The 14,777-nt window shown below is 40.5% G+C and overlaps 1 protein-coding gene across 3 annotated transcripts in view; it reads right to left on the bottom strand.

Moving 5' to 3' along the window:
- Positions 1–14,777, bottom strand: part of LOC131925151 (contactin-associated protein like 5-1-like) — an 898,625-nt gene that overhangs the window by 43,416 nt on the left and 840,432 nt on the right. For all 3 annotated transcript variants that reach the window (XM_059280428.1, XM_059280429.1, XM_059280430.1), the window contains exon 21: positions 9,883–9,967. In XM_059280428.1, the coding sequence (XP_059136411.1) occupies positions 9,883–9,967 (85 nt within the window). The remainder of the gene's footprint in view (positions 1–9,882; positions 9,968–14,777) is intronic.

Here is a 14,777-nt window from a genome sequence, read left to right as displayed (position 1 = left end):
TCATCCAGCAGACTGGCTAGCTAGACTAGCTATAGAGGTGAACCATGTGTTCAACTGAGAAGCTTTCCCTCAGTAAATAAGATAGAGAACAATCAAGGAAGACTTCTGACGTCACATTCCAGCTTCCACAAGTATACCTGCACACACACACACAATCACACACATACAAATGTGTACTGACAAACATGTATACAACTCAAACACACACACATGTATGCAGACCACATGAAAAAGAAAGAGACAGAAGTTTAAAATTCTCTCAAATGTAATTTTTTCAGTTGGACTATTGTTAATGACAAGCACATCCCAGGGCTAAAATTACCCACAATTCCCAGTTCTTCTTGAAGTTGCAACAAATTTCTTCTGTTTTATTTTTGAATCAATGTTGTTTGTTTCTTCTCACAATCCATAGCTTCACGAAAAGAGCACCTCTATTTCCTGTTCAGACATTGTCTTTCCTGTTTCAAACATACATAGTTGATAGAGTTCCTTTTGTATTGCTGTGAAGGGACACCATGACCAATGCAACCTATATATAATAAATAATTTATTTTGGGTATTTGCTTACAGCTTCAGGGGGTGAATCCATGACCATCATTGTGGGAGAAAGGCAGCAGGTAGCTAGACATGTGTTGGAGCATTAACTAAGAGCTTAAATGTTGAGACAAAACCTACAAAGCAGAGAGAGAGCTAACTGTGAATAGTGCGCACTTTTGAAACCTCAAAGCTCACCCCTGTTGGCAAACCTCCTCAAACAAGGCTACAAGGCCCAAACAGGTCCACTAATTGTTGACCAAGTATTCAAATATATGAGCCTATAGGTAGTCATTCGGACTACCACAATAGTTAACACCAAAGTGAGCCTTTCTCCTTCATACTTATAGATGGTGAATGATCAGGACATGGTAGTCAGTGTCTGCCCACTACTTAGGCATTGTAACAATTCGGGGTTGTCAGCTGACAAACTGATATCTGGATATTCAGTCCAGGACTTACCTTGGATTTAGTTTTTCAAAGGAGATTTTTTTCTTCAAGGGAATAAAATGTGTTTAAGCCCCGGGTGGCTGATTTCATCATTTTTGTCACTAACATTCTTTCTAAGACTGAATCCACACAAAGAAGGTAGTGGAGTCATGTGAAGTCAGAAACAACCAGACAGGTCCAGAAAGACTGAATTATTATGGCATCTGTGTTTCTGAATTCACCAGAATTCTGTAAGTTAACCTGACTTCACACTCAGATTTTCTCTCGGCATTGTGCTGACCTGGATGTGATACATCCTTAAGACATTAACAGGTTGGGAGCAACACCTACTTCCCAATGTGCTGGAGAAACATATTCACTCAGAATCTAACCATTCCTCTTTGGAAGTCCCCTTTACAGTAGCCTTGGTAGATACATTATAAAGTCAGTTCCCTTTAGTATTTATATAATCTTTAAAACTCAGAAACCCAGCTTAGTAGATGTAGATGGCTCAGTAGGTGAAGCAGTTACTTGTGTAAGCATATTCCTCAAAACCCACAAACAGTAATATGTGGGTGGAAGCATGAGACTTTTCCTTTGAGAAAGGGAAGATTCAGGAGGATCCTCTAAAGCTTTCTAGCCCACTGACCTGCTGTATTCAGTGGTAAACAAGAGACCCTTCCCCTAAGGTGGAAGTCAGGGGCCAGCATCCAAAACTGCCCTCTGACCTCCACACACATCTGTGGCAGGTGCATTTGCAGCAGTATTCACACAAATAACCAACACACACAGTCATGTAGAAACGCATAACATCATACATGCGAATCATCATCCAGTTTGTAATTTTGTTTCTTGCTCTTATATAGACTGCACCAGACCTGAATCATAAGAAAGTTCAACTGTTTACACAATTAAAATTAAATTATAGTCTTCCAAAATGAATACTTCAAGGAACACACTTTTTATTGATAGTGTAAACCTCTTTGTCATCGTCTGTAAACTGTATAGAACATTCAGGATTTTCACTCAGCTATGCTATGTTGCCAAGGAAGATGCTGTGGACTTGAAATACAAATGAAAGAACTCCAAGAACTGAACAACCCTGTTTGTTAATAGGCCCCGTTAAAATTGCTTCAGCTTTCCAGATCAAAAGCATGTGAAGTTTATCTCTCATTGCTCTATGATTTTCTGATAAATAGGGTTCCGTGCAGGGTAAGATAGAATTCATCTCATTTCTATGTGGCTTTTTTAGGGTCAAGTGGATACAGGAAGCCACATGAGCAAATATTTAGCCCATTTAGCCCTTAGAAATAATGTCTCTCCCGGGTTTAAGCTTTGAGCTACAAATCACCAAGCAGGGGAGGGTTGTCATTGCTACCTGTAGAAACAAAGCCCTTTCAGCATGCTGTGAATGCCATCTTAATGCCAATTTAGAATTGTATCATTGTGGCTATTTTCCATCTGACATTTACATGTTTCTGTATTTTAAAGGGTACCTTTTCCCTAAATCTGTAGATCATGAAGATGTCACTTCTTAGGAAAACAGCAATAACAACCCTTTAAATGTGACTCCCAGGGAAAATATATTAGGACAGAGTTGGTCTGGAGGTAGGCTAAGAAATACAGCACTTGCCTATCAGGTGCAGGCCCTGGGCTCAATCCCCACCCAGAAAAGTCTCCAACAATTCTAATGCTGCAGTTGCTATAGGTTGCTGTTTTGTTTTTCTTTTAGGAACTTCAAAGTTTTTGCATTCTAAGATCTATTGGTTCTTATGAAAGGAGTAAGTTAACAAAGGCATTAAAACACACAGGTGAGGCCGGGTGGTGGTGGCACATGCCTTTAATCCCAACACTCAAGAGGCAGAGGCAGGCAGATCTTTGTGAGTTCAAGGCCAACCTGGGCTACAGAGTGAGTTCCAGGAAAGGCGCAAAGCTACACAGAGAAACCCTGTCTCAAAAAAACAAAAAACAAAAAACAAAACAAAACACGAAAAAAACACAGATGAGTTGATTCTAATGAATGCCCAATGGTACTTTCTGAGGCATTAGGGAACTCTCCAGAAAGAGGTGGCTTTGTTCAAATGATTGACTTGCTTAAATACGTTTCTGTCTCCTTCTTTCTTAAATGTTACTTTATCTATTTCTTTTTGGTATATATGTATGGGTTTGTGATTGTATGTATGAATATACACATGTGTGCGTTAGTGTGTGTGTCTTTGTTAGAGTTTCTATTTCTGTGAAGAGACACCATGATCAGGGCATGTGGTGATATATTGTGAACCCTAGTAAAATTTGCCTGAAGATCAGAAAACAAAACAAGCTACTAGATTAAACACAGAGGCCAGGCAGTGGTGGCACACACCTTTAATCCTAGCACTTAGGAGGCGGAGATACGTCTGGATCTCTGTGAGTTCAAAGCCACCCTGAACTACAGTCTAGGAGAGAACAGAGCCAGGCAGTGGTGGCACGCACCTTTAATCCCAGTACTGGGAAGCACACATGGCTTTCATCCCAGGAAGTGATGGCTGGGTGAAGAAAGGTATAAAAGGCTGAGGAGACAGGAACTAAAGGCTTTTCGGCAGAAGCATCCCTTTCAGCTAGAGGCTTGTTTGGCTGGAGCATTTCCAGTGAGGACTCAGAGGATTTCAGTCAGAGGATTTGTGGAGTTGGTGAGGTGAGACGTGACAGTAGCTTGTTCCTTTGCATCTCTGATCTTTCAACATTTACCCCAATATCAGGCTCCTGGGATTTTTTTTATTACAAGACCATATTAAATTTGAGTGACAAGGGCAACTCTTACAAAGGAAAACATCTACCTGGGGTTATTCTCTTATAATTCAGAGGTTCAGTCCATTATCATAATGGTGGGACATGGCAGAGTGCAGGCAGACATGGTGATGGAGAAGTAGCTGAGAGTGATACATCTTACAGGCAACAGGAAGTGGTCTGTCTCATGCAGCACGGTTTGAGCACATATGAAACCTCAAAGCTCACCTCCACAGTGACACACTTCCTCCAACAAGGCCATACCTACTCTAGCAAGGCCACACCTCCTAATAGTGCCACTTCCTTTGGGGACCAATGTCTTGCAAACCACCACAGCGTGTGCATACGTGCACCAGAGAACAACCCTAGCTGTCATTTCCCGGGCACTGTCTACGCTTCTCTCTGTTCATTTTTGTTTTCTTTATTTCACAGTTTCATTGTTGCCCTGGAGCTCACCAGTCAGGCTAGGCTGGCTGGCCAGGCACCTGGAGGTATCCACTCTGCTTCCACAGAACAGGGATTAAAAGCTCATGCCACTATGTCTGGCTTTTTCTACACAGGTTCTGGGGCTCCCATTCACAGCAATCACTTAATGTGCTCAGTTACTTCATTGGTCCCTAATGTGACTTTCTCTTAATGTCATTAACATCATACTTGCTACAATCAGGTGAAATAATTGGAGAGTTAAGCAAAATGACAGTGAGCAATTAAAAATCAAACTTAGCAACATCTTATGACTTGCCGTAGAAAAGCATTTTCATTCATGGAGAGCCAACACACCTCGACTTTATCATTTATTTATTTTGTGATGTGCGTACCAGAATGTTACAACACATACAAGTAGTTTAGAGGAAAATGTGGGAAATTAGTTCTCTCCTCCTACCATGGAGGTCCTGGAGCTCAAACTCAGATTGTCAGGCTTGGTGGCAGGGACCTTTGCCCACTGAGCCATCTCATCAGCCCCACCTCAGTTTTAATGTGGACAGTGGCATTGGCTCTCCTCATGGGCTTGTGTCTCCATCTCAGAAGCCCTCAGAAACTAATCTATTCTATTTATCATGGTGCCTAGAGCACCAGGGCTGGTAGAGAGTGTGCACTAAATCACCAGACTTCAGGCCGGTGAATTGCTCCTTCCTCTCACAGAAAGAAAATGAACAAATTTGGTTTGGCTTTGAAATGGAATGCTCTTGAAGAAAACTGAGACAAATTGTATACGCATTTTCCCCTTGAATCTACTATGAAAAATGCTTGCAGATCTTTATTTTACAGTCGAAAGTGACCCTCAGAGTAATCTTTTCTAAAATCGTGGAGTGGGTGGCATTTGTCATCAGGTCTGAGCACCCACTTCTGCCCTCCCCTTGCTTCGTCTGTGCCATGCCACTCACGTGCTCACTGCTGTCCAAACCATTCTTGTTTCCCACATTTCTGTGCTGCTCTGAAGTCTGGCCACTGTTCTTTTGCTCTCTTTCCTTTTGCTTTTAATTTAAAAATTGCATTTGTTTATTTGGGAGGAGGGGGCACATGTGCTATGGCACATGTGTAGAAACCAGGGGAAAACTTTCAGGAGTCGGTTCTCTTCTATCATGTGGGCTTTGGGGATTAAACCCAGTCATTAGGTTTGTGAATATAGAGCTTACTCCGTGAAGCACCTGCCCCACCCTCCTCTGTCTCTCTCAGGCTAACTGTGTCTCTCTTACCATGGGCCAGATACTCATAGGGCTCCCTTCATTTTCAGGTAGCGATCATTCACAGGCCACAGATTTGAGCTTGATGGTTATCCCAAATCATTATCCTAACAGCATTTTGGGTATGGAGGGAGGAAGGCCATCTGGCTTTGGGAAAATGTTTTCTATTTAGAAGAGTGGGGAAGTTTATTGATTTCTCTACTCAATCATAACCCAGACTACTCCTACCTGATACCTGATATGAAAGTGTAATAAGCAGAGAACAATCTGGCACTCAAACACTTAGGCATTTTTCTTTAGTCTTCATTGTATACATGCTGCCATTCGGTTGATTTCCATAAGTGAAGGGGCCTATGAACATCAAGTCCAACTGCAAAGTTCCTGAAGGGACTTTAGAAGAGAATGTCCTTGTAGCTTCTATTGCACATGGATGGTTTCATCCAGCTTCGGCTGGGCAGATGGCTTAGTCACTGAAGTCATTGCTGTGCAAACATGGGGACCTTCCTTTGATCACTGAACAGAAGAAAAAGCTAGACCTAGAGGCATGTGTCTATGAGTTAATGTTGGGGAGACAGAGAGGCATATTCTAGGACATGCTGGTCAGCCAGCCTGGTACACTCTGTAACCCTGACTCAAAAATTAACATGGACTTATCCTTTGGTCTACACACACACACACACACACACACACACACACACACACACACACACGAGTTTGAAATTGATGATGTGAAAGCTTTAGTGAACTTTCCCCTTAGATTTATATTGTCAGTTGAATTGAGGATTCAGTGACACAAAATACTTTGAAAACATAGGACAAGAGAAACCAGAAGAATGTAAACAAATTATAGTTTAGAAATAAGCAATGTGGTCACTGGGGACTTGGAAAGAAGAAAAAAATTAAGCAAAAGAAGTGTAGGAGAGAGCAATGAGGGTGAATATGAGCCAATTATAAAATCATGAAAGGATTAATAAAATATACTACTATATAGCATAGTACTAACATTAACAGCATTTATTCTGAAAAACTCTACCAAAAGCTTTAATGTCATTGAGCTTCAGAATTCAAATTTATACTCCTGTTCTACCCAGGAATAAAAATAATGAGAGACTGAAATTATCCTAATCACTGTCTCCATGTGGTGCCTGGTAGAAAAAGTCTGAATCTTACCAGGAGAGAAATGCTCCATTTTCCATGCTTCAGGTTCTCAGATAACAGTTCCAACTAAATATGCAAGTGTTTGTTTGTGCATGTGTGTGTCAGCACATGGATGAGCACACATTCCTGCACACTCACACACAGAATACACAGAGTAAGAAGAAAGATTTATAAAACAGCTAGTTACAGACTCGAGTCCCCAACGAGTCAGGAAGTGGGACCAGCAGAGAGAGAGTGTTTGATAACAGTTAACAACACGCTTTACAAACAGATGGAAACCAAGAAGAAATAAGCATGGACAACAGATTTTTTTTTAATTAACAGTTTCGTTGGCCAAATCATAGAATTTTAGTTTTAAAAATGAAAAAAAAACATTATCAAAAAAAATGGTTCACATATTACGTTAATTGTAGTTAAGCACACCTGAAGGAATTAAAAAATCAGAAGATTAAAAGTAAGTAAAAACTGGCTCCAAAGTGGCTCTGTGGCCGAAGTCCTTGCCATGCAAGCCTGATAAACCTGAATTTAGTTTGGTTTGCTGAACCGAGCACTCAATGGCATGCACCCACATTTACACACAAACACACACACAGACAAAGCCATGGGCAAGAACAAAAGGGTTTTATATGCTTAGAATTGATACTGTTTTGACAGCAGTCAACGTTTTTAAAATATGTGCAGGTGAAATTAGAAAGTCCAAAGTTGACCGAATTCAGATCTCAAAGAGTTGAATACATAGAATGTGAAAGAATCAATAGTTGATATGTCTAGAATCTGAGAATTAGTGAATAAAGATGAATTCTGTATGTGACTAGATACAAAGATACATAGGAACTAATTAATAGACTCAGGAAGCATAAAAAATAAATATGAAACTTTAATAAGAAATGTACAACCAGACACATACAACTGCACAACATCAACCCACACACCAAGTTTTTTATTGCTTAAGAACATACAATCAAAGCAGTTCTATGTGCTGGTGTGGACGAAGTAAGAACTTCCAAAAGTAGAACCAACTAACAAGAGATTTCAGGAGCATCTTCTCAAGCCAGGAGACAACTGAGGAGGTGTGTACTCATTGGCAAATTTTGCATTTCAAATCAGCTCATAGGAAGGATAACAGTGATTGTCATGGGCATTTGTGGTTTCTACGGTGTGATATCTCCTCATGTAGACAGTTGCAAGTTCTCATCATAACATCGTGGATGCAGAGCTGGGAGAGCTGTGCATTGGTAGCAGTCATGAACCAGTGCTTCTGCCTCTATACCCAGAGTGCACATGAGCTCTCTCTGTCTCTCCTTCACCTCCCATCTGAAATATAGCACCCTTCAGCTGTCTAGCAAAATGATCTTCCAAGACTCAAGGTGAGATAAATACCTTGCTTCAGATAAAAGTTTATAATTCAGGTACTTTAAGACAGAAAAAAATACATATTAAAAAAATTTGGCTCAGAAAGGGGAAAAATGACATTTTTTACAAAGCAGAAATGTCTAAGATACAGAGAACAGGAAGTTAAAACTCACCAGGGCCACATTAGTGAACCAGAATAAACAGCTTCAGAAGCAGCATTTTTATTATGACAGTATTATTATTGGGCTTGTGGGGGGTAGGGTAAGAAATAAGCCCATTTAGAAATCATTCATATTGATTGATTCATCTGTCTGTCACCTTGGGAAACTGAAATTGACATTTTCTAGACTTATTGTGCATTCACATTATGTTCTAGAAATGTCATATTTTTAATGAATCTAGAAGACTGGAGAAACAGCAGATCATTGTCCTATCTAAGCTGCTCCACTGTTAGAGAAATACATTTTCTACAGCCATTTTTCAGAGAATGTCTTCTTTGCCTTGTAAATCTACGTTCTGTATGAGTTAGAACAGCTTCTAGTTGGGGATTAGTAGGTAAACGAGAGCACCCCTACATTTCCCACAAAGACCCTCAGAGTTTGTAAGAAGCCATTCCAAAAGGTGTTATCAAGACTCAGAGTTGAGGGCTGCAAAACTTTCATAAGAAAGTGATTTCTTATGTTGTCCATTCCTGCTTAAGATACCCAAAGTTGTAAATGATTTCTAAACTGTACTGTGACCAACACAACCACAGAGAACCTGGGAGAGTCACAAAAATAGCTGACTCAGTAGGAAATAAGGTGACAGGTAGAAGTCCAAATGTACAAGTGATTTCAAAATCTGAAAAAGACTTGCAATTACTAATTTGTAAAGCACAGATCTCCAGATTATATAGATAGCTAAAAAACAAACAAACAAACAAACAAACACTGGAGCTAGGGAGATGATAGCTTCTTGAAAGTCTGAGTTTCAATCCTCAGAACCCAAGTAAAGCCAGACTATCCAGGTATCTGAAATTCCAGTGCTCTTTTGGAATGATAGGAGGAGGAGACAGAATCACTGGAAGCTCATAAACCAGAATGCTCTCCATTTGTGCACAAAGCACAGAACTAACAATCCTATCTCAAACAAGGTTGTTGATCTCCAAAAGCATCTCGTGCCACATACTTGCCCACAGTCACACATGTGAGTGTGCACACACCACACATTGTACATGTATGTATGTGCAATACTTAAAATTAAACTTAGTTGTGTGTTCTACACAAAGTAATACATGAGGCTAAAAAAGGAAAAAATAAATTAAAAGGAAAAGTTGACCAAATTGTGACCAAAGCAACGGCCTGTTTTCTACATTGTTGTAAACAAAATATATTCAAGGTCTAAACGTCATTGTAAAAGATTGGATATTGTTTAAAATATCCTATTCTTCAGGAATGTATGAAAAGTTCAGTGCTGTACAGGCAATAAACGTTCTCCAACAGAAAGTGAAAATTCACAAAACCTGTATGAGAACAAGAGGGGAACCCACTCTTCTAATGGAGATTTCAATTCTCATCCTGCTGCTCAGCTTCCTACTTCATCCCTTTAGCTTAAAACTAAGGAAATTCAAGTAAAATGTTGACTTTCTGAAAAAATAATTAATAAATGTAAATTTTAAATTAAAATATTATTTTACCTTTTTTTACCTTTCTGCCCGATTACTGACACTTAACCAACAAAATAATTACCACAAATAACTAACCATTAACAACAAACTAACCAAACAATAAAGCAGATATGAATGACATTCTGCACCACTGCCATATGTGTGTGTCAGTATATGCTCTTTCAAAACCTGTATGGAGACTACAGATGGGGGTCATGTCTGCAGCTGTGAATTGCTGACCACACCAACAAAGACTACTAATTTATTAATTTTAACAACATCCATTGAAAAGTATAGAACAGAGAAACAGACCTGTGACTTTGCCTAGAGTAAGTGACCTTGCTGTCCTGAACTCAGCTTCTGGGGAGAAGTTGTAGCTGAAGAGTTGTTGGTCCACCTGTAGGAAAACAAAATAATGCTATCAGTCCAGGTTTTCAGAAGGCATAAAGCAATCTTTTTTGTAAATAGCTTACATTCTTACACAGGATAGATTCTTCTCAGGGGTTTTCTCCCAATAGAGATTCAAAATGTCCCAGGAGCTGTCCCACAATGCACATAAAGTACCCTTTCTTTCTTCCTTGTAAAATAAGGTCTTTGACATGCTTACATTCCCTTGGAGATCCTACAGACCTATTGTCAAGTATTTTCTCCCCACTGAGAATTTTTCACCAAATTCTTCACTGAAAACAAGTAAACAGAGAAGCCCATCTGGCACCTGTTGTGGCACATTAGATGGGACCTAGCAGTACTGCCCATTTTTACTTCTTCCTCCCCTCTTATTTTTGCAGCCACAATTATTTTCTCTTCCTCCCTAACCCTGACCTGTTTTCCGGTGTGGACTGTAGAGCTTCCTCATCATGGAACATGGTTGGGTAAGCACTTGAGGAAAGCTACACATATTGCTGCCACTGACAGAGCTGGCTGATCACATCCCACTGGCAGGCTCAGCGGAAGTCACTGCTAGGTGCTCCAGGCCTTGATTTCCAGGATCCTCCCTTAGCCATCACCTTTGGCTTCATAAACTGCTACATCACTGGTTCTGGTTTGCTCCCCTCCTCTTTCTCCTTCCTGGGCTGCACCACCAATCTATCTCCATTTTTCTCAATCTAGTCAGAGCCAACAGATTCCTCCAATCTCTATTATTTGGGAAATAATAATAAAACACACACACACACACACACACACACACACACACACACACACACACACACACACGTATATGGCCATAAAAGCCAGGGGACAACCCCAGGTGCCATTCTTCAGGTGCCTCTCTCTTTGGCCCAGAACTCCATCAAATAGGCTAGGCTACCTGTCTAGCCAGCTCTCAGGGATCACCTTGTCTCTCTGTCCTCTCTCAACATCACAGGGATTACAAGCATGTGTTTGTCATCTCTCCTTGATCGTTATAATGCTTCTGGGATCTGAACTCAGATCCTCAGGCTGACAAGGCAAATGTTTTATCAACTGCACTCTGACCCCTGCCCTCCAATCCCCACTCTGAACATACAAATGATTCTATCCTCATCATTTTCTATGACATATGCTAGAAATGAAGACAAACAGTAATACAGTGAGGTGAGTGAGTTTGCTCTGCTTGGAGAAAATCAAATGGATCAGGACTAATATCTAATCCTTCCATTCAGTTCCTCCCTTCACAACTCTCTTTCTATACATATCCGTTAAGAGTTACTCTCTTCAGGAACCTCCTGACCTTGTCATTTATCCATGAATTTAGTACAAACTATGACCCATGGTCTATATCACTGTTTTGTGAATTAAACCATAATTTCTTTTTTAGTAAAGAATATATAAAACATGACACAGATGCATACTTCCAAATGTCTTTGTCTTTACAATGCTATGACATAGATTAAGCTAGTAACAGAGAAGTCACAAAGACGAATAAGTTAGTCAAACCACATATTAGTATATTAACAGTTGTCCATGGCCATGTTGTTTCTGGACTTGGGATCTCTGTCCTTGTTCTCAAATAGTCAGGTTTGTCTACCTGTCCTTGAAAAGGCAATTTGAACAGCTAAATTAAGATTACGGGGAAAGCCAGGAGTCTTGTGGTCTTGGTGTCTGAGTGTCCTTTCTCTCTGACAGGTAGGCAGCATTCCTGAAACATTCCTTACTGGCCAACCAGGAAATAAGGATCTACCAGGGGAATGCTTTTTGCTGTTGTTGTGTTTGTTTGTTTACACTAAACAGCTTTTTACAAATAAAGAAAAAGAAATACAGATTGGATTGAGAGTGTAAGGATGGTCCCAAAGACAACCCTGCTGTCTTTCTGAGCCAACAAACAGACTTAAGGATCAAACCGTGAAGTTCCTGCTCTAGTTTTTCTGCTCTCTTCAGCACTTTGCAAATAGAAGTGGCTGCTTAGTATTGACTGTAAATTGACTGGTGAAAATTACATAGACAGAGAAGGAAAACACATACATCTTATTGCTCTCTCTGTGTTCTACTTCTTTTTTTATTTGTGAAAAGCACAGAAAATATGAAGGTACTAAAAATGTTCATATGTAAAATGCTCTACCGAACACACCCCAGTTTTCCATCAGGACTTCATTAAAAGTCTAAACAAACACAGCTTAGGGGCATAGATCAATCAGTGAAGTGTTTGTCACAAGAGTCCAAGGACCTGAGTTTGGTCTGTAAAACCCACGTAAAATGTCAGGTGGGGTGGCATGTGTTTGTAATCCCATAACTTGGGAAGAAGAGTCAGGGAGATCTCTTGAGCTCACTGGAGAGCCAACCTAACCTCCTCTGTGACTTCTATACCAGTGAGAGTCTTTGTATCAAAAAACTGTGGAGGAACTGCCCCTCCTCAGGAATGAGACTTGAGGTTGTCCTCTGGCCTATACATGAAACTCCCACAGACTATATAAACAGGAAGCTATCATTACAATTCCTACCACTCACCGGTTCAGCAGCTGCACTCCCCACCCAACCCAAACGTGCTCAAAGGTGTGACCTCCTCCTCATTTCAGGAATAGTGTGAGAGGTTAATTCTAATGTTTTGGGAATTATTTGTGTCATATATCCAACAATTATTCCTGAACTTCCATCTAATTAGAATAACTAATAGTCATTCTTACTTTCTCCCACAGGCCACATTAAAATGATCTCCAATGCTGCATTCTAATACCCCCTGAAATTCTCTCCATGGCTCCCCCTGTGGCATGTTTCAAGGGACACAGAATCTTCCTAACTGATATTTACATTATCACTGTTAAACATATCTTTCCATACAGGATGATAAGCAGTTCTAAAAGGGAGACTCCAAACAGTATACTCATTGGTATAGAAATCACAAAGGAGGTTAGGTTGGCTCTCCAGTGAGCTCAAGAGATCTCCCTGACTCTTCCTCCCAAGTTATGGGATTACAATCATAAACTTAAACCCTAAACTCACCCCACCTGTCTTGTTTTAAGAATGAACTTGACACAGCCCAGAGTCACTTGGAGAAGTCTTAATGAGAGATTTCCTACATTGGATTGATCTGTGGATATGTATGTAAGGAATTATCATAAGTTAATAGATGCGAGAAGACCCAGCCCACTGTGAGCAGCACCATTCTTTAGTAAGGGAGTACTAAACTCTATGAGAGTAGAAAAACCAAGCTGGACACAAGCAAACAAGTGATCATATATACATTCATTTCTCTCTGCTCTTGGATGTTGTAGGGAACTAGTTGTTTTAAATTCCTGCCACCTTGACATCGCTCTTATGGTGGGCTGTAACCTGGAATTATAAGTGAAAAATAACCTCTTCCGACTGAAGTTGGGTTTGTCAGGATATTTAACACAGCAACAGCCATGAAACTAGAACATCTCCCCTTCTCCACAAGGTCAAATCAATCTTAATTACACAGCCCCTGCAGCCATGTGGAAGCCATCCACTTAGTTCACAAATGTTCACCGAAGACCTGCTGCTAGGGACTGCTTGGTAAGGAGCTAGCTCTGCAGTAATGAATGCAAACCAAGTTCATGTTTTCATCAAACGCACATTCTACAGGAGGGTTACAGAATATAAAGTAAATAAATAAACTCTATTTATTCCATGTCAGATAGCATGGGTTCTGAAGAGAAAACAATAAAATATGTCAAGGCTAATGAGCACTGCATAGGAAAAAAAAGGAAACAGTTTGGAGGTCATCAGGAGAGGTCTGGATAAAGGTAGACATTGATTTATTGGGAAATTCATAGTATTCAAAGCACAGGATTAAATGAAATAAGCCATCACATAACTATAGCTACAAAGCCGCAGGAGTCTAACAGTCCTGTGTGTACCAATGGATAGGAGAGATAACAGAGGACCCACAAAGAGATAGCAGTGATCAACTAATGGGGTAGAAGAAACGTCAGAGAAGAGTGATACTGTTCAAAACATATGCAAGGCAAGTTCCAAAGGGTGGGAGCAATCTCTGTATCAGATGTCAGGAATATGACAGGTAAGGAAAAGGCTGGCATACTACCATGTTGTGTAGCACCCTCCTCCATTGGAGGAAAGCTTGGGTGCAGGGACCATGGAATTGGCCTGGTCTAGCTGCTTTGAGAGGCATGTATTACAAGCTTTTTGGGTTAGAGTCAGTGACTCCTGGGGCACTGTGTGCCTTTCAGTTCCTGAGAAACTAATGCACTCCCTCAGGAAGTAAAGCCTTCAGGCCATTTTGTGTTTGTCTGTATTTTCCCTTAGAAGTCGAGAAAGCATGAAAGCTTAAGAGGACAATTGGTATTAGACATTAATCTTGTGTACCCTGTACAGCTTGGAAATGTCACTGTATCTTGGTAACAACTGTATTGATCCTGGCAATTGCTACTATGTTCTCTTTCTGATAAGGGTATAAAAAGTAAACTTTCTCAATAAAATTGTCCATGCCTCAGTCTTGCTCTGGCCCCTCCAACCAAGTCTGGTTTCATGCCTTGACAAGCCATATCAAGGTAACCTTAGCTCAGTAAGGAAGTGCAGCACTTACACCTGGGGAAATGGAACATTACATCCTACCAGGAAGCTCATTAAGTTTGGCAAGTAAATGAGTCAAAGGTTTCAGGAAGTCCCTGAAACTGACCAGATACACTAGAGCTAGGCCCTTAGCTCCCCAAACTGACTTGTTTGAAACAAGAATTTTCCTACGTATTGATCTGCAGGCCAGGTTTCCTCAGGTTGCCACCCATGCTGGAGTGGATTGTAGTGATGGAGCT

Source organism: Peromyscus eremicus, chromosome 15 (assembly GCF_949786415.1).
Source record: "Peromyscus eremicus chromosome 15, PerEre_H2_v1, whole genome shotgun sequence".
NCBI lineage: Eukaryota > Metazoa > Chordata > Mammalia > Rodentia > Cricetidae > Peromyscus > Peromyscus eremicus.
Note: the sequence above shows the minus strand (reverse complement) of the source record. Positions and strands in the feature narration are given on the sequence as shown.